This window comes from Amblyomma mixtum, chromosome 1 (genome assembly GCF_055824585.1).
Source record: "Amblyomma mixtum isolate Tamu chromosome 1, ASM5582458v1, whole genome shotgun sequence".
Lineage (NCBI taxonomy): Eukaryota > Metazoa > Arthropoda > Arachnida > Ixodida > Ixodidae > Amblyomma > Amblyomma mixtum.
This window is the reverse complement of record NC_143012.1, coordinates 312,341,077-312,361,523: the sequence shown is the minus strand read 5'-3', so window position 1 is coordinate 312,361,523 and position 20,447 is coordinate 312,341,077. Positions and strand designations below refer to the sequence as shown.

Genomic DNA, 20,447 nt, shown 5'->3' with positions numbered 1-20,447 from the left:
CTAGTGACTCTTGTCTTGAAGCTCGCAGGAATTTTCCTTGGCTTTGAAGGGGCCATAAAAGTATTTCTCAGGTGCTGACATTTTGTGTGAAAGTGTTCTCTCTTCTCGGCATTGCTGTCATGCCAGAAGGTGAGCTGCCAGCACGTGCCCAGTGCAGATCTCATGCTTATGCATGGCCTATGCACTGTTTCGCTCTTTGTATGCACCGCTGTGGAAGTTGTCAAACTACTTGGACATTTAAAAGCATATTACTCATGATTCTTGGGATTTTGGTAAGGGGCAAAACAAGAATGTGTTGAAATTTAAAATAAATGGGCACACATTGCAAATCATTGTACTTGCACGTTGTCACAATTAGAGATGCTTTGTTGATGGAGTGTGGCATTCAGTTATTGTGCCCTCTGATTCAGTCAACTTTTGAATTCCTTCTACATAGCACTGAACTACTATTTGGGCATCAATGTAGCCAGTGCTGACTGGCATGCCTGCTATGGCAGCAGCATTACATGCGACGCCTCAACTGCAGTATTGTGGGGTGTAAGTGCGATATATTTTCATGGCTATGAAAAATGGGAAATTGGTTTTTGAGGAAAGGAAATAGCGCAGTATTTGTCTTTTGTGGGCATACAGCAGAAACCTGAACTGGCTGAATGGAGCCACTGAAGGTATAAATTAGGGCGTGAGAGTAGAAAGGAAGAGGTGCCCTAGTTGGGGGCTCGGGAATAATTTCAACCACTTGGGGATCTTCTATGTGCACTGACATGGCACAGCACACGGGTGCGTTTCCGTTTTGCCTCCATTGAAACGCGGCTGGGTTCGAACCAGGGAACTCCGGCTCGATTGCCGAGCACCCCAACCACTGAGCCACTGCGGCGGGTAATGAACGTGCTGTTTTATCTTGCCTATGGTCCTACCCGGAAGGTGTTCTAGATGCTTTGACAGTATACAATTGAATCTCTCGAAATACTGGAGAGGCACAACTGGGGGGGGGGGGGGGGGGGGGGGGGGGCGTGCAGTCAAATGTTCCATCAATTCACACATTACGTGTTTGTTGCTAAGGTATGGTAGGTATGACTGCCTGTATCAAGTTTGTCAAGGGTGAATGTATATTTAGTAGTACTCCGGTCTCATTACTTTGGAAAATGTGCCTTACCTTTAGCTCACAAAAGTAGTCTGGAGTATTCCGACATGTTTGATTGTGGAGTGTAAAATTGTGCCGTTCTTTGCTGCTGGTTGGTTTGCCATAATGTTAGCATTAAGCCTGTACAGATGTAAAGGGAAAGCAAGTTGCAAATGGATACAGCAGTAACCATAAAACTGGCATCTGAATTTCACTAGCGCCTACAATGAATAATTACCTCTGCTGCTGGCACTGCCTGGAAGAAGTTAAACATCTCGTTTTTACACCGCATGCTTGTCGACCTGCTGGTTGTCCTCTCTATTGAACATGGAGGAAAAAAAAAATTTTTTTCCTCCATGCTATGGACTATGTTCGGTACACCTTGCCCCTTGTTGCTGTGCGTTATTTGGCGTTATTTTTGTCCACGAACACAAGCAGTGCAGTAGAGGAGGTTGGTTGGTTGTACGTTCTTCAAGGGCACTCGCTCCATTTGAGCAATATGGCAAATACAAGGTAAAACAGTAAAAAGACAGGCAAGCGGGTGTGTGCAAAATATTAACTTTTTTATTCCGCCATGCCTTCACATTCATACCCCTACCTGTCCATGAGAGCGTATCAGAAGGAGCTGAAACAAGCAGCCGATCACAATGGTTGGCCGTAAAGAAAGCAGATCGCGAGAATCCGTCGTTTCTCTTTCATTGCACTGTTGCATGTGCGGTGGCCAAATGAAATCATGCGCAGGCAGAGTGAACGTCGTAATAATGCACAGTTCACGAACGCCGGCAACCTGGCCACGCACACGTCGCAACGTGAGTGTGAGAATGAGTAATTTTTGTTCGCTATTGGAGTGGCACATTCCCACAGTGGGGGATTAGTAATTTTTTAGGCATTTACGATGGCACGCAAGCTCGTGGGTGAATTCTGCAGCTTTCTCTGTCACAGAGACGTGTGTCCATTGAAAGGCTAATCGTGTCCGATTTATATTTTTCCGCACAGTCAGCGACGCAGCAGCTGGCTGTGCGACTTACGCCAGCGGTATGCTTCCCGTGCGGCGGTTCATGATAGCGATAAGCAAGACGCAGCTCTTATCGCTTGCGTTCGCGTAACTCGCACAGCCAGCGCTTGCGTCGCAGCCCTGTCGCCTTTTAAGCGGGAGCACTCCCGGCTGAATGAGCTAGCTGTTCGTTTGTTGGGCAGAACGTTTGAGCGCACTGAAATTGCGACGCGCAAGCGGACATATCATCTGGTACGTTTTCGCGGGCATCTGCAGTGAGCGAAAAAAGCTAGTAGGTAATTGAAAGTTGGAAACTGTTCAATCGCACGTCTTGCGGACCGTTATACTACTTTCTCATTGAAAATTTGCGCCTGTCTACGTTGCTTACTAAGTTGGTTAATTAACCTCGACTAATTATGCAATTAATAACCCTTTGTGGGACAATGGGACACGTACGTCCCACTTTGTTCTCCTTAATAAAGGGCTCGTGAGAGGCAGTGGGTCGCAGCAGTCCCACTTTATATGGCCATCTAAAGGTTTCAATGATTTGTTTAAGAATGGTTTCAGCCGCTTCCACTAGACGATGCAGTGAGTCGAGGCCTTGAAACATGCTTTGAAACGAAGTTCTTTTTTTGGAGCGCGTTGCAATTTTTTTGGCTACATTCGACCTCTAAAAAAAAAAAAATCGAAATGCCCGGTGAGTTATTCCTTTTTTCTACATAGGAACAACTATAGATCATAACGTTTACTTGTTCCGAAGATTTGAGACAAGTAATATAGAAAAAAACACTTTTTTTACCATGCTGGAAGAGAGAGAGGGAAATAACTTTTATTCGCACCTGTCGAAAATGGCGGGGAGAAGGCTTTAGCCTAAACCCCCTTCATTTCCTTGGACGTACTCGGCGGCGGTCAGGGCGAGACCGATGACTTTGTGTTGCTCTTCTGCTTCGTGAGGTCTCCCAGGATTCTACATTTCTATTGGGGTGGTAGGAAGGGCAGACCCAGACCATGTGGACTAGATCTGAAATGCGAAATGCTTTTGCAGTGCGTACATCGGGATTGAAGACTTCCGGATGTCATTTACTGTAAAATTGAGGGTTTGGAAACACCCCGGTTTGCAATTTCCTCCTCATGGTTTCCTTTTTTCTGCTGAGCTGTTTATCCGCTGCAGGATAGGTATTACGACCGAGCTTATAATGAGAAATGGTTTCGTGGAATGTTCTGAGTTCGTCACCCGAAGGGATGGGTTCCTCGCGTAGAGGCGGCGCATCAGCGGCGATCGACCGGAAACTGACCCCTCGGGTGATCGCGTGCGCCTTCTCGTTCCCCCACAGGCCCTGATGAGCCAGGGACCAGATGTGAGACTTGTTCTGCTGCCCTTCTCTCAGAATTTCGGCGCTGCGGCAGAGATTCTGCCAATATAATAATTGTTAATGGCTGCCTTAGGGTCAATAACTAATACCCTTGTACCGTTTTGTGTTATTGCTAGAGCAATGGCAACTTCTGCAAGGTAGCAGAAAGGTAGCACACACCACTACCGCTGTGTGTGCACAGCGGTAGTGGTGTGCACATCGGATCTACCTTCAAGTTTGACCTGTAGGGCCACAGCCCTACCTTTGCGTCTGCCTTCGTGAAATACCGGATGCATGTTCTTTGGCAGCGGTGGAATTTGAGTCTGTCCCTAGTTGCTCTAGGTACTATCAGGCCGGAATGAAACGCGAACAGGATAACTGAGGAGAGAAATAAGGAACTGAAATGTATTATTCTCAGCGAATGAAATTCCACTGGAGCCTATGAACAGTCGTCCGTAGCAGTATTCGCGCCACAGACGTGTAAATCAATTAGACCACTATTTAGTCTTTCTGATTTAAGATCTCCCCTTCTTGCGGCCCTTATTTTAGTTGAGTTCGCGTTTCATGCCGGCCTGTTAGTACGTTAACTGTCCGCTTTGAACACTCGGAGGGTTCGAACCCCAGGCACTCCATGATTTTTCTTCCAGTTCTGCTTCTTAAAAGTCTGATGCCGCGACACCGTGGCGGCTTCTATGGGCTTATTCAGAGTGTTGGAGACACCTGGCCTTAGAAGCTTTACCGTCCAAGTGTTCGGAGGAAGTCCTAGTGCGGTTGTGATCAGAAAAGGGACCATGCTGAAAATAGTTGGGCTTTAAACGACTGAACACTGAGTGGTAATTTTCAAACATTGTATGTAGAGTTTGTTCTTTGTCCACATAACAGGGCTGCTAAGATATATTTTAAAAGTAAAACTCTGAGAACAACGTCTGAGTGTACCGGTGAACCACTCACGCAACGTAGCAAACGGTATGGTTCAGCCCACCGATCCTTCTTAGGCTAAAGTTACTGTTTAGACTAGTTCAAGGCGCCGCTGCATGGCGTATATTTCTCGAAAATCCGCAGTTCGCTGCTCTTGGGTGGATGCTGATGAGTAATTACTCCATTATTGTAATTTATTCGATATTAGGGATTTTTTTAAGCTCGTTGTACTAATTATAGTCAACTAAATATGGTATCCGCAGCAAAGGGTTGCAGAATGCGGGTGTGAACTCGCTGTGATGGCTCAATGGCTAGGGCGCTCGGGTTCTGAGCCGGAGTTCTCGGGTTCGATCCCGGCTACGGCGGCCGCGTTTCGACGGAGGTGAAACGCAAAGACGCCCGTGTGCTGTGCGATGTCAGTGCACGCTAAAAATCCCCAGATGGCGGAGCCCTACACTACGGCTCCTCTTTCTTCCTTATTACCCACTCCTTTATCCCTAACCTTACGGCGCGATTCAGGTGTCCAACAAGATGTGCGACAGATACTGCGCCATTTCCTTCGCTCAAAAGACAATTTTCAAACCAATTTTCAGGCGGGCGCGCGGGAAAATAAATTATTTCGACGCATTCGCCTGAAATATCTGAAGGTATGAGGCATTGGCGGTTGGGTAGCGAGGCAGCGCTGCAATAATTTTTTCCCTAGAACACGCGTCCTGTGATTTTTGCGACCTATATATTGTGCATTATACGTGAAACTATTTGGGGATGAAAAGTGGTCTATTCCGCTGCTATTTACGGCTGCCGAGGCCGCGCTTGGCTGTGCAATAGGAGTCGCCGGCCGCTTATAGTGCGCCCTGTTGCACTTTTATTGCTTTTATTCAGCTCTTGTTGACAGGAGGATCGATTTGAAATGTTTATTGCCGCTCTTCGAAAGATATTGAAGAATAACTGCGCTGCTAATTGTTACTATAGCTTGGCCTCGGCACAATCACGTGCTTGGTTTTAACGCGACAGCGTTTAGCAGCTTGTGTCGCAGAAAATACGGCTACGGTAGCGTTGTCCCGCGAAAGTCCTGATTGGTCGATAGGGTCATGACGTCACAGCCACATGACCTAACGCGGGAATTTCAAACAACCCACACCGGGGCACGCGAAATGTGACGTCACGCGTGAAATGAGAGAGAATAAAACATGACATCTAATGCGAATTGAAGGTCGCCGCATGTCTCAAACGATTTAACCTTACAAATTAATTCATTTCGCTTAACGGACCACTCCTGGCACGTCTGGGCCACCAGCACATACGCACTTAGCACTCCGCAGGAATGGCCCGCGCTATGCTACAGCTGTCTAATTTCTATAATTGCGTGATTCTGAGTGCTTCGGGCGGCGTTTTCTAGGTCAGTATTTCACTACCGACATCGCCCTGTGCACACATACTATGTTGTCATATCCAGAAAACGTGCTGTTCCTCCGAGTCAATGCACATACAGTGCTTGTGAAAAGTCTGGAGCGCATCGTGGCCGGAACGGGATCCGGCCACGATCGCGATGGGCTCCAAACTGTTAACGAATACTGTGCGTCATGTCATCCCAGCTTTAACCCATATATGCCGAAATTTCAGAAGTTTGAAAAAATTAAAATATTTTTCGATATAAAGTATTTCTTTCACTGCATAATTCAGAATTATCTTTCTATTAGTGGAAATATTTTTCTCAACACTGATGTTTCAGCCATCCTACAATATAGGATACCAGTCTAATTCGCTACCTGTTACGTGTGAGAAAGCTCCAGACATTTGACATCGACTTTAAAATCACATTTCTCATCACGCGCGGCGGTTTCCATGTGAAAACGCACAAAAATTATTTGTTTTTCTTGCAGAGTTACGGTGTAGTTGATAGGGTCCAATTTCAAAAATGTCGTTCAGAGAAGACTGGTGGGTCTTTCTGAACGAATGCCAACGTAGCATCCTGCATGGTGTCACTTGTATCTCAATAAACTTGAGTACTGGTTTCGTCAGCAGCAGTTAAGGATTTATGGGTCGCTCTTGGAGAACGGTGGGGGAGGACAGTCCTATTAAATCCGCGCATTTAAAAAAATTTTTTTCGCCAGAAAAATAAGATACAGCGTGTTTTTTCTATGTAAAATTCTCGCTTCACGGGAAGGGGCTCCTGGTCAAACATCTGGTTGTTTCGATTTCATTGCAGGAAGTTAAGTATAGTTTAAATCTATTTTTATCTCTGTGACAGAGGAGCCCTTGAATTGAAAGAAGAAAAATTAGGCGGGGACTAACCACGGTTATATCGAAAAATCAAGCGATCGCACTTTCGCAATGGCCCGGGCCAAATTGGAAGGTTTTCATCGTGTCGGGCACCCTCAATTATGTTCGGACATCACTTTTGGTTCAAGCCAGCCAAGATCAAATTTAGGGGTGGGCCGGGCCAAATTTTCGAAAATGATACGGCCCAAATTTGGAGGTCGCCATCGTGTCGCGGGCACGCTCAGTTATGGCTGGACATCGATTTTCGTCCAAATCAGCCAAGGTCAATCTGTAAAAGTCAGTCGTTTGTTGCGCTGTGTTTCACAGGTTAAACCAAGGTCAAATCAGGCACGGAATGGTGAGCGACTTATGCGTTGAGCAGAGCTACCGCTCTGAAATAAGTGTAGGCGAACCAACACATCTGTTATGTTTAATACAGACAAATAAATTACCGAGAGGCGAAATTAAATCTTCCATGAGTTGAAACTGCTGAAGATGCACAATTTCTTCTAGCAGTGATATGCAAGCCTGCAGAACAGACGCTTGCCATGGTGCCTTGAGAGCGCAGGCCCTAGCCTGCTTACTATCGGCAAGGTATGGCGCTGGGCGAGTTGGTAGAACATTCTTTTGAAACACAGCCGAACGAGAATGAAGACACACACACAGCGCATTGTGTGTCTTCTGTGTGTCTTCATTCTCGTCCGTTGCCCGCCAGCGCTGTTTCAAAAGAATTACTATTGGCTTCAGGTTCCGTGGATGTCACAGTCGGTAGACACGAGTCTTCTTTACTCCAGTGCAGAAATCGACGCCGACGCAACTGATTTTGTTCATGTTTAATAGAACAACCGGGAAATCCGGACAGCAAACAAGCGCCCATGATAACACATTGCATCGTATGACAAAGCAGTCCCTTCAAAATGCAGTACCTTAATTACATGAACACCGCGACCTTTCAGGCATACGCGCTATACAGGATAAGTACATTGAGTTCGCTTCAATTTACATGGCACTGACGTGACACCCACTTACACAGCATAACAGGCAACTTGGAGGAACTGGCGAGTTTATCGATAACGGCAACGAGGCGCTCATGGGCTTCAGCAGCAGTGCTCATGAGGTAGGTAACGTTGTGAAGGTGATGCAGTTTTTGCGCACTCTATCTCTAGAAAATTGGAGTTGCGCGCTCTTCGTATTAAGTAACGAACAGTAGCATTGGTTCCACGCTAAACAACAGTACTAAGACTCCATCGGCGAAAGCGTGGTCACTTAGTTATGCATCACACCGGCATACATTCAGGTCGAAGCTATACCTCGCCTTCCTGTCTAGACCTAAGAACTCGCGACGTCTTGTGGCAGTCTGCTGTGACGTTTGACAACATTCTGCCCAGACGTTTGGTATGGAGTGGTTCATCAACGACGAAATGCAATGCTACTGGATGACCTTGCTCTGTGTTCAGCGCTGTGCAGGTGTCTCAAGCAGCTTATTTGATTTCGCGAGTTGCATTTCATTACGTCGCCACAGGGAGCTGTGTGCATTCGCAAACTTTTCTTACACGCAGTGGCGTATCCTGAAAACTTGTCAGCGCGCTTGCTTGCCGTCCCGGTTTACAAAGTGTTGTGTTTAGCGCCGCGAATATTGGTATTTGCACTAGGGGAGGGCCTCGGTGCCACTAAGTAAGTACCAGTCGCTAATTAAGTACAATAAAGTTTTCTCATAATGCAACTTTGAGGAAAGTGTAATTATACCGCGGTATTAATTATTCGTCCTTGTAGATAAATCGCGACGTTTTCTTTTTAACAGTGAGGTTTCACTGAACTCTCAGGGCCATACTGCGTACGTAACGCCATCAGTGGTGGATTTTTGGACATTTCTTGAAGGCGACGGTCACATATACACAATTAATATCTTGAGTGAACAGCGAAATTTTCTTCAGCAGAAAGTTTCTAGCTTCCCACAAATTCATAAAGTCATTATTTTTTATTTATGTACTCCTCTCAGCACCCCCCACCCCCCCTTTCCCCGTTTTCTTTTAAATCTACCCATGAATTGAATTACATTCGCCAACCTGCATGTTCTTTTCGAAATGAAGCGGCCACGAGCTCAAATCTGTTGTTCTTTTATTTCTTATGTGCCTATTTTTTCTACGTTGTAATCTTCTTTGCTAAAACCTGGAAGACAGTGGCCAATCCTTTCTTGACTGCTGTCCATTGCGGAAGAAACTGTTGGCACCTTTATTGAACCAAAGACTGCTAGCGTTACTATGATCACTATCACCGGAGCCTTAAAACTGTTTTTGTCGTTGCACGTAAAAGCAGAAGACACGAAGGAACGAGCTCACGGAAAAGCAAGGAAGCATACGTACTAACGACTCGCGAAAGATTCGTCGTGTTCAGCAACCGCAGCCTGAATGCGCTTGGGTTGTTCCTGACTGTTGGTATAGATGTATAGGTAAAAATAATCGTGGTAGAGAGAGAAAAAGACCATTGCATACAGTAACCGGTTACACTCTAGTTCCTTTCTTCGTATAGGCTGATTTTCAGGGGCGGTTCCAACGCCTCTACCGGAACCTGCGTCTAGAAGAAACACTGAGAAGAACTTCGCGCAGCGTGGTTGATTAACAAACAAAAATAAGACGCAGCTGGTCGCTCATCGAGCGTCTGCAGTACGAAATGCGGGTGAAGAAGGACGAACTAGGGTGCTGAGACGCGTCGATTGGTGCGTTAATGACAGCTAACAGCGGCAGCAGAACGGGAGTCAAGGTCATAAGGTAGACAACACAGGATCTGACCTAAAACAAAGAACATATTGTCCACGTACATGAAAACACGTTTAGTGCACAGAAGTAGAAGGAGGAATATTTTTGCCTGGTGTTCTTGTGTCTTGTTATACTAACGCTGTCAGCGCTCAGTGGCACAGAGAAGCATAAACAGAAATGCCTTTCATTCAATCAAAGCACGATAGTTTTGTAGTACATAAAGTCAAAAGGTTACCTATGAGACAAATGCGCCACACAAAAGGACCCCCATGCAATCTGATGGGCATTGTTTTTTTTTATACGAAGGCATATAAAGATCAACAACAGTGTCCTCGTTCTTTCTTCCGCGCCTTGCGAAGTGCGGCTATTTCATTTGCGGTCTGCAAGAGTGGTTTGACAAGTAGTGAGCCTATTCCCGGGAATCAGTTATCACAACGGAACGAAACTTTCCCAGGCGCACGGCATTTGCTGCTTCATGTCCGCATCAAGACGATTGGTTCAGCTGCGCCACGAGGCAAGCGCGAGCTCTTTGTCACCCATGGTGGCGAGGTCCACGGGCGACGAACGTTTGAGAAAGCGCCGTCAGCCCTTTCGGCACCTGTGTGCTTTGAACTGTTAAATCTGCGCATGCTACTCTCCGTAACTGGCTACCTCAGATTTCCATTTGCATCTCACACTCAAACGAAATTCGGAAGGACGGCATTTTCAGTGACAACGTCGCCTAGGCGCTGCTCGTGAGAGATGTGCCATGTTGGGTTACCGCTGCAAGTCCATCGCACTCAAGGCAGATAACGCAGAGAAGTCCTGAAATGCCGTTCGCCCAGGACTTCCTTCACAGGCAGACTCACTACTTTTCAAACAACTCCCGCAAGCTGCGCCGCTCAAGCGGTACAACAGTGTGGCCTCCGTGCTCGGCTGGCCTCGGATGGTACACTTCATGCGCACCCAGGCGCACACCGGACCCCGGAGGACGCGGCTGGCGCCACCAGCTGGGAGCCGAAGGCGTCGGCTGGATGAGGAGGTTGTGGCGGCTGCCACTCGTCGTGCGCGGCGCTGCTGCGCTGGGTCCAGGCAACGCCTGCACCTAAAGGGTGGCCCTGGTGCCCCCGAGCAGGCAGCCCCAGTCAGGGCTCGTAGTCGTGCAGTCGCTTCCTGAGCATGTCGTTCTCCTGCTGCAGCTTGTGCACCTCTTCGCGCAGCGCGATGTTCTCTTTCTCGAGGTACGACGCCCGGAGCACGATCTGGTTCTCCTTGACGCGACGCACCTCCCGCGACCGCTTGGCCGCGATGTTGTTCTTCTGGCGGCGCGCCCAGTACTTGTCGTCCTTGAGCTCGTTGGGCACGAACTGCTTGCGCGACTTCTTGACGATGGGCTGCGGCTTGAGCTCGTCCTCGGAGAACGGGTGATGGCTGGGGTCGAAGTCGTCGTGGCCCGGGAGGTTGGCGAGCGCCAGGTCTGTCTTGGTGAAGCCGCAGTCGATAGGCACCACGGACCCTGTGCTCGGTGAGCCCGGGCGCCGCGCGGCCATGGAGTCGCACGCGGGCCTCCTGACAGCCGACTCTTCGCCCCGGAAGTGCTCCGCCAGAGACTGCATCGAGTAGCAGGCGCCCTCCGCTGCGTTGGAGAAAACGAGGGAGCTCGACACGGGCCTCCTGAATAATGTTAGACCCCAGTTATTGGTCTTCCTAGATCTTAATGCAGACTCACGGACACGCCACACTACCTTGCGCCTCGTCTGGCGTACACTTATTCAGGCGCCCCATCTTGGCTCTCTTGCTGGATCTCGCCTCGCCGCTTGCAGTTTGTGAGTACCCTTCGCCTTCTTCCACTATGCACCAAAATATGCACTGTAAATGTTTAGGGGGTGCCACCTGGGCTCGATTAACAAACAAGCATAATATAAAGAAAAGTAAAAAAAGGGTTGAGAGGGTGCAGGGATATCTACTGCAATTTATGAAGACATTCGCCACAGACAGAAATTAACTGCCGTAAGATTGTTTCTGACTTCTGACACACATGATAAAGTCTACTGTCATTTAACTTATACACATCAGTTTGTGACACGTTATCTCAGGGTGCAATTCTGAGGACAATTTTAAGTGCTACACTGGTCGGCCCTATACGAGAATGGGTGTGCTTTTGGGAAAGATAACTATCCAGACTTTCATTTCACCGTAATTTCTTTCAATCCCATGGGTTAATTCAAAAGCCAGCCCAGCAGGCTAAACAGATTCAGTACCCTTCGTATAATTCAAAGCACCAGCAACAGATTCGCCACAGCCCTGCATGCCTTTATGCAGAGTTGTATGAGAAATCTCTGGAATAAATAACAAAACTCCCAATAAAGGCTGGGTATCTACCGTTAACCAGAAGCTGTCACGCTAAATCTTCCACCTATGTTAAGGGAAGGAAGGCGGAAATGGCGCGTGAAACAGACGCCACTTTGGTCAGTCAGCGTTCGGAATTCGTCTCGAGCACAGTGACGGCAAGTAAACAAGCACTCTAGGCCCGGGTAATGATCGGCAGTACGCGACAAGGTGGAGAAAGGCGTTTCACTTGCTGGAGTTATGGGTAAGCCTCTGCTGGGCGCAGCCGAGCTCTCCGTTGGGGGGTGCCGCGGCCAGCCCTGGCTCGTCAGGCTGTTGCAGGCCTCCGGGATCCGGGACGAGCCTGTGTGGGTCCGCCAGGGCGACGGTGGACTGCCTGAACGGGTTGTGGCGTGGCGAGAGCGCGGCGCCGCCTTTGCCGCCGGCCACGCCGTTCTCGCTGAGGAACTCGTCCAGGTCCATGTACTCGAGCTTGAGCTCGTTCAGCGTGCGGTCCCATAGCATGCCGCCACCCGCGCCGGCTCCGGCTCCGCCGTCGTACGCCACCGCTGTCGTTGGGTCCTTGGCGTCAAGCTTATCTTTCTTGTCCGTCGGAGATCCTGGCCCTGCGAGACCTTGAGCCCGTCGAGTGAGTCCACTACCTTTAGCCCGAACGACAGAGCACTAGCACCTCCAGGCGAGAGGCTATCTCCCTGTCCTTGGAACCCTACTCCCAATCAGACAATCTGGCCCTTACGTTTAAACACATCACCAATAACCACGAGGAGGAGCACCGGCGCTACCCGGCCCCTTGTAAGGGACTGGATCGCGCTGACGAGCGCCTCCTCATCAAAGTTCTCACCAACACTGTACTGTGCCCGGTGGCATTTCAACACATCCTTTGATGGCGCGTGCTAGTTCTGTGGGGAGGTGGCTGGCATGTACCTTCCAGACGGTTTGTGCGTGCAAATCAAACCCATCTATCCACCCAACCCCAACCCCACCAGAGAGGACTTGAAGGCGGCCCTGCTCGGCGGTCAAGACCTCAAAGCCCAAAAGGCCTTGGTTCAACGACCGCCGGTGGCGTTGCTTGTCAATGGGGCACCGGAATAGGGGCTCCACCTATTGTTGTGGGAGAAAGGGGACAATAGGGCCCTACCCCAATCACCTCTCTGTAATTATTAAATCGTTGATAAATGTTTTTCACCACCACTACCAGGAGAGAGGAAGCGGGGCCTCAACGGCATAATTCATAAACAGTAGTAATTGGTTTCTGAGGAAAGAAAAGGCGACGTGACTCTTACTCCGGGCGGACAGCGTAACCGCGTCGTGAGGGAAGGAACGAAGTGGGGCAACAGGATCTAAAGAGATACATTCGCATTAGTGGTGGGCTCCGGGTAAATCTCGAAGACATGGAGATCTTGAAAGCGCTCTGACATCGTGCAGCAGACGGGCTTCTTTTGTATTTCAGCAATTTTACCAGCATGTGGACGCAGTTCCAAGTGGCGGAAAAAATTCAAACGTAGAATAAACCTAAAAGCTACACTTAACGTAAAAACCAGCTTGTATTTAACCGTGTAAGGCTCATCGTAAGCCACATACGACACCGGGTGCAGATATGTCAACAGTTTTCGTCTCTGTTTCCGCGAAAGCATATGAAATGCCGTTACGCAAACCACTTTCCGAACATGTTTATGAAAGCTAAGTGAAAGTGCCCTACGCCGGAGATGCAGAAGGCTGCTGAAAAATCACTCACTGCAAAGGCTAACCGTAGACGGGCAGAACATCCTAAAATTTCCACATTTCCCACTGATACATCACAAGGATACGAATAATTCTGAATTATGTCTATTAATATTCTTGTATGTGTCTGATTATGTGTACGCAGTTTTATAGTTTTTAAAGTTGAGTTTATTAGTTTTGAAATATCACGGTACACTGACGAAATTAAAGTTTCTTAATTTTTTATACTGTAAGGTATTTAAGGTAACGTATACTGGAAGGTCAGACATTTTTAATGCCTGGACATTTACAGAGTTAAGTGCATAGGTTTCCTCCCAACTTTTTGCAGGCCGCTGAGATACGTTCGTTTCCTGTGCAATACCACTGTGCCATACCGCATGTTATGATATCGAACCGCCCATAAAACCAAACCTAACCCTTTAATAACACAGCCCAGTTGTAATTTAATACATGAATACCGGGAGAAGAGAGAAAGTGTACAGTGAGGAAGGGATGTAAGGGTCCACATAGCAATGATGTGGGCACGTGCGGTGCGTTTTACTCCGTTTTTGTCGTCTGTTTCTAGGCCTGTTTCCTGTCAAGGAACCATGTAAACCTATCAAGGGAAAAAAAAATATTAAAATGCGGGTGATGCCAGGGACCAAGGAGGATTCGTCAGTGGGAAATCGAAAACTGGAAACTGCGTGTCACCAATCCTCTTCGAAGCACTTGCTGTTTCGTTTTATTGGAAGCCTTTGCCTTGGCATTCCTCCCTCGCCCCATCCTTGTCCTTCCTCTTCTTGTCTCTCTTGAGTTAGGCCTGGCCGCTTCGTTCGAATGCATATTAGAAAAGAGGTTTTTGTTGCATTCGCTCTTTAGCACGTTCCTGGAGGGAGCGGAGTACGGGCGCTTTTTTTTTTTTTTTGGTTGACGTCTTGCCAAGACATCGATCGTAGCTTATATGACGGTGGACATCGAGATTCGTCGGGTTCGAGTTATGGTTTCGGATTTCATGGGCGCATAAGAATGACGCTGATTTTTTCTGCGCGCACTGTTCGTCTCTGTCAAGAGCCTCTAATGCTGCTATATATAAGCTGTTTCATAAAATTATACATTCTAAAATCAGGATTCAAATCTGCATGGATAAAAAATACAGAAATCCCTTCCTAATCTATAAATTTAAAACCTTACAACCAGCAGGGGTCAGCGTCTCCGAAGGAGACATGAATCTCTTCGGTACATTCCTGCACTGACAGATTTCTCTAAAAAGGTATTGCATGTGGTCAAATCAAAACAAACAAAAAAATACCCGTTTGTTTCAGTGCCGCATGATGATGATCGCCTCTTAATCGGTTCTTTCATCCTACTCCCCTGCCTACCTTTCCTCTTTTCCTTGTTTTTTTCTCATTTATTTTATTATCGTTTATTCTTATCTTCTTTTATCTTACGCTCTGCACCACCTGTTACCATTGTTCCAGAACCCTTTGCTTTCTCACTCCCTCCCCTTCTTCTTTCGCTCTTTCCCTGCACCCTTCTTTTTTTTTTTCTTCGCTTCCTAGCATTTCTTTCAGCCTTACCGTTGAATTGTGTTCTAGTTAATCCAGGTCAGCCCAGTCAATCATGCCACCTGTCGAAGCTCCCCATGTGTGGACATACAGCCCTTCAAGCCCATGTTAGCTGTCTCTCCACCCTCCTCACCCTTCGGATTTCTTTCTACTGAGCTGAAGTACTTCTTTTCGCAGTTTTGAAGGGCAATCGGTTAATCTTTCTGAGCTATCATCATGCCTGGACAAGATTCACACAGCCGGCGCGGTGGCTCTGTGGTTATGGCGGTCGGCTGCTGACCCGAAAGATGCGGGTTCGATCCGGGCCGCGGTGGTCGAATTTCGATGTAGGCGACATTCTAGAGGCCCGTGTACTGTGCGATGTCAGTGCACGTTAAAGAACCCTAGGTGGTCGAAATTTCCGGAGCCCTTCACTACGGCGTCCTTCATAGCCTGAGTCGCTTTGGGACGTTAAGCCCCCATGAACCAAACCAACCAAGATTCACACATCCCATCCTATCTTGAGACAACTGCAGCGCAAACCACGAACACATTGGTAAGAAATACCCAACAGGCACGGACAATCGCTGATGTTGGTTGCTGTTTCTTCCTTTGTGTTCGTGGTTTGCACTGCAGTTATGTTTTAAGAAAGCAACCAACCTGCCCAAAAGCTCGTGCTTCTGAACCCCATCCTAACAGCCTTCCAACTTCACGTCCTCCACTCTCTAATGCCCTATTTAAACCCCGCCAGTGATGAACGCTTTGCCCAGACTAAGACAAGCCCTCCTGTCGAAACGTTGCCAAGCGCCCCGAGTCTTTCCCTTCCATTTTTCAATTTGTGTATTTCATTCCAAGGATTCGTCAGTGGGAAATCGAAAGCTAGAAGCTGCGTATCACCAATTCTCTTCGAAGCATTGTTGTTTCATTTTTGCATTGGCATTCCTCCATTGCTTGTCCTTCCTCTCCTTGTCTCTCGTGAGTTGTAACCTTGCCGCTTCGTTCGAATGCAAATTAGAAAAGGAGGTTTTGTTGCATTTGTACTTTAGCATGTTCCTGGCGAGAGCCGAGTCCGGAGGCTTTTTGCGGTCGGTGTCTTGCCGAAACACCGATCGTGTCTTATATGACGGTGGATATCGAGATTCGTCGGGTCCGGGCTATGGTTTCGGATTTCATGGGCATATAAGAATAACGCTAATTCCTCTGCGCGCACTGTGTGCCTCTCTCAAGCGCCTGTAATACTGCCATATATAACATGTTTCATATTATTTAGTACACATTTTTTACAAAAACGCAATAATAGCTACGCAGCCCCACTTTCGAGGTTGCAATATCTGGCCTTCCAATTACGTTGTTCAAGCATACTTCTGAATAATATTTGATTAATTATCCGTCATGTTACAATGAATGTTCTATTTATTCTGCTGTAAACAAACGTTACTGAATAAACCTGAAAATCATGTACGCCTGGTAGCCTGATACTCTGTAAAGCAGCCAGTCAATTCTGAGCAATTACATTTTGTCTTACTGTTGGCAAAAAAAATAATTTAACAGTGCCAGTGGAATTAATGGGCTGGCTGCTTACAGGTTGCAGAGGCTATAAAGTCTCCAATCCCGCATTTTATTCACTTATCAACACTTCCACTCTTATCTGATAACATAATGTCTGGTGTTCTCCGGATTTTAATTTCTAGAATCGGGAATTTTGTTGGCGTTATTTTAAAATTGCTTATTCAGGGTGGAAAATCTGGGACCAAGCTCTTTCCGGCGAATGAAATGTTTTACAATCAATGAATCCGGGATGTGATTGGCGATAGCCCCTTCTCCCCCCCCCCCCCCCCCCCTCTTTAAGAAAAAAAAAAATGCCGTAGGTCCATACTGAAGAAGCCTAGAGTCGCCTATATGACTTTTTTTTTTTTTGGGTGCCTGATATCTTAGTGGAGCTGGTTATCTAGCCTTACCCCATACACTCCGGTTAGTAACTGCTTTATTTTCGCCATGTATATATTTCTTCTTACTGAATGCACAGGTCCAAGCAAAACAAAAAGGCAACACTTGGTTTTCACGTGACTAACGATTGCTCCCTATCGTTATCATTATCATCAGCCCTACTACCTCCATTGCAGTTCCAATATCTCTCCAATAAACCCTCCGCTGTGCCAGCTGTGACCATCTTATCCCCGCAAACCTCCTAATCTCATCCGCACATCTGACCTTCTGCCACCCCTTACTTCGCTTGCCGTCGCTTGGAATCCAGTCCGTTACCTTTCACGACCATCAGTTACCTTGTCTGCGCATTAGATCCCTGCCCATACTCATATCTTGTCCTTGATTTGGACTAGGATCTCATTAACCCGCGTTTGTTCCCTGACCCACTCCGCTCGCCCCCTTTCTCTTAACGTTACGTCTATCATTTTCCTTACCATATAGCTCGCTGTGTTGTCCTCAATTTAAGCTCAACCCTTTTTAAGGCGAAAGCCTTTAATGGCTCGTACTGCGGGCCAAAATTCTGTGACTCTAAAGCTGTCAATTAAACTGATGACGTCATCGGTGGTGTAGTAAGTCGTAGTCATTAATACTCATGTCTTGATCATTAAGTACATTGCGTAGTACTTAGTACATTGCGTAGTCCTTAGACTAATTAGTAGTTAGTCATTGGTGGGTAATAATTAATATTTAGTAATTAATTAGCCATTAGGCATACTTTAAAAATTAGTAATTGATTAGTGATTAGGCAAAGTTTTGCAATAAGTAATTGATTTGTAATTGACCATTAAATAGGTGTGACGTCATCCAGTGGTGACGGAATCAGTGCCACTGATGACGTCACTGAGTTAGAGTCGCTTCTCCCTACTGCTCATGCGCTTGTCTTTCTTTCACAAACAGCATGCAATCAGCAACAGAGGCAGTCAAAGGGGTGCGGAAAAGGCTTTCGCTTCGGCGCTCTTTAGACAGTCAAAGTGCCCCTTGAATTTTTGTTAGCCTCCACGTTTCTGCCCCAAAGATGAGTATCGTTAAAATACAGCTGTTATATCATTTTCTCTCGAGAGATACTGATAAGCTGATATTCATGATCTGAGAGTACCTGCCAAATGCACTCCCACACTCTTACTCTCGTAGTTATTTCACTCTCGCGGTCTGGAACTGAGGTCACTACTTGCATCAAGTAGGGGTATTTCCTTGCTGCTTCCAGCGCTTCGCTGTGTATCGTAGACAGCTGTTTCCTGCCGATACTGTTGACCATTGCTTTACTTATGTGAGTATTAATTTTTAGACACATTGTTTTGCTCCAGGCATGAGAAAGCAGCAAGCGGTTTGCTTTCCGCTTGAAAAATATTACCCCCAAGTTATTGTTTATTTTTACGAATTTTATGGAGAAGTAAAAAGAAACATTGTATGCAAAGCAAGCCCCCCCCCCCCCCCCCCCCCCCCCGGGCCTTGTATTATTGCCAGTGCCTGGTCTCGGTTTGTTTTGCAATTTTGTTGCAATACTGTCATGTGTTGAGGTACTGCCAGAAGCATAAGAACTAAAACAAGAAATAAGAATAAATTCCTTGTTAGCAGCTTACCAGTACCTCTCTCAAGAGAATTATATAACTGCCTATTTTAAAGGTGCCCCCCTTTGGAGCAGAAACGTGGAGGCTAACGGAAAGGGTCCTGTCTAAATTGAGGACAACACAGCGAGCTTATGGAAGGAATTACCTGTACGGCGACGCCGATGCCAATGCCCCTTTTTTGCAAAAAGTTTCCTTTCCAGGAAAATGAGATATAGCTCTATGTTCGGACCTGTGAAGCTGACTGGTGACGATTTCAGCTGACGAACTAATATCCGCCAATCGCGTAAAACGAACAGTGCAACTACATAACGACTAAGAACTACGGGACACTTTAAGACCCTGAACTCAGGGCCTGTCCTGATGCCAACAATCAAATAAACTTTTCTTCTTCTGCTTCCTTTAAAACTATCACTGTGAAAGGCTGACAGATTCTACAGTTCCCTAAGCTTGGTAACAAAAATTACAGAGGGCACTTAAGACTACTTAAGCGCTGTGAGTGCGAATGAATGCACGCGAGGCGTTCGGCTTTGCTCGGCAACCCTGTCGCAGTTACGACGCAGCATCGCGTCAGTACAAACTGCAATAGCGGTCTTGATATGAAAATCGGAACACCGTAAGGAGATACGCCTTGCCATATAGGTGCTAGGCTGCGCCGCCTGCCGCAACAAAAGGGCGCTTGGGTAGCAAATTTCGGTGCTGCTCCCATCATTATCATCATCAGCATCATCATCAGCCAGACTACGCCCACGGCAGGGCAAAGGCCTCTCCCATGTCTCTCCAATTAACCCTGTCCTTTGCCAGTGACGAAGGTGCTGTTCCCGGTACTATGCAAATAGGTGATGTCTTCAGCGATGCGCATGCCAACTTAGTTGCTTAGCAATACCATTAGCCATATGGCTGGCCATTCACTCCTGTTCACTGCTTGTCGTTTCTTCTTATTTCAACTTGTGCTGCTATTGCCAGTTAGTTTTCCAACGCGCAACGGGTATGACAGCATGGAGTTGACAGCAATTGTCGCCGTAGAAGAATAAGCGAAGTGTTAGGGATTCGAAGGAAGAGCGAGGGACCTACATCGGTCGGTGGCGGTCCCTGGCGGCGGAGGCGGAACCCTGGACGCCATTTCGTGCCCGTCCAGGTATCCCCTGAGCCCGATGCCGTACGTAGGCGGAGCCATGGGGCCCCCCGGCCTGCCCAGGAGGGTATCGTCCATGCGGCTCTGGTCGGCCGCCCCTATCGCTGTGGGCCCTGCGCGGAATCACCAGCCACAATTGCTTGCGCCCGACTGTCTGCACCTGCAAATGCAAGCACTGAAGGAAGGAAACACCTTTTTCGCTGCAACCCATGAGTGCTTTTTATTTGAGAGTCCCCTGGCTTAATCGCTCGTCGCGGGAAAAAAGGCAGGAAAATAAAAGGACGCGTAGTTGAGCAGGAAAGCAAGTCCCTCCTGCCACTGTTCCGGTAGCAGTGCGCATAGACGACGAACTTCGTTAACGTGATTGGTGTGCTGCGGAAATAGTCCTGCGACCACCTCAGGACCGGGAAATTTTTCGGGAATGCGTGGCACTCGGTTACGTAAGGTGCGTACACTAGAGCTTGATGCTACGAGAAAGTACTTAACAGGCCCGCTGTCCCAAAGTATGACCTTGAGACGCATAGTTCCTGTGCGTTTGACGATCAATGGCTACATTCATAACGACTGTGGTATAAAGGAAATTAACGCACTGAAACCATCATCAGCTGTTGAGCCCCAGTTATGTTCAGGCTTGTAAAAGATGCTATAGTGCATTTTCGGAATGAAAAAGCTCACGTATGGTTTCCCCATATCTGTTGTGGAATTCAGAAGGTTTATTTTTTTGCTGGACGAAAGTTACTTTGGTAGAGCGGTAGCTGGCACGGACTTTGGTAGGTAAGCTGCCGG

General features: G+C 47.4%; 1 protein-coding gene across 1 annotated transcript; it reads right to left on the bottom strand.

Moving 5' to 3' along the window:
• Positions 1–10,526: 10,526 nt before the first annotated feature.
• On the bottom strand, positions 10,527–19,649 carry Pdp1 (PAR bZIP family member Pdp1). Its single transcript, XM_089582126.1, has 3 exons — positions 19,601–19,649; positions 11,964–12,335; positions 10,527–11,017 (listed from the first exon to the last, which is right to left on the bottom strand). Exons 1-3 carry the CDS (start codon positions 19,647–19,649, stop codon positions 10,527–10,529), a joined length of 912 nt encoding a protein of 303 aa, XP_089438252.1.
• Between the last annotated feature and the right edge of the window lie 798 nt (positions 19,650–20,447).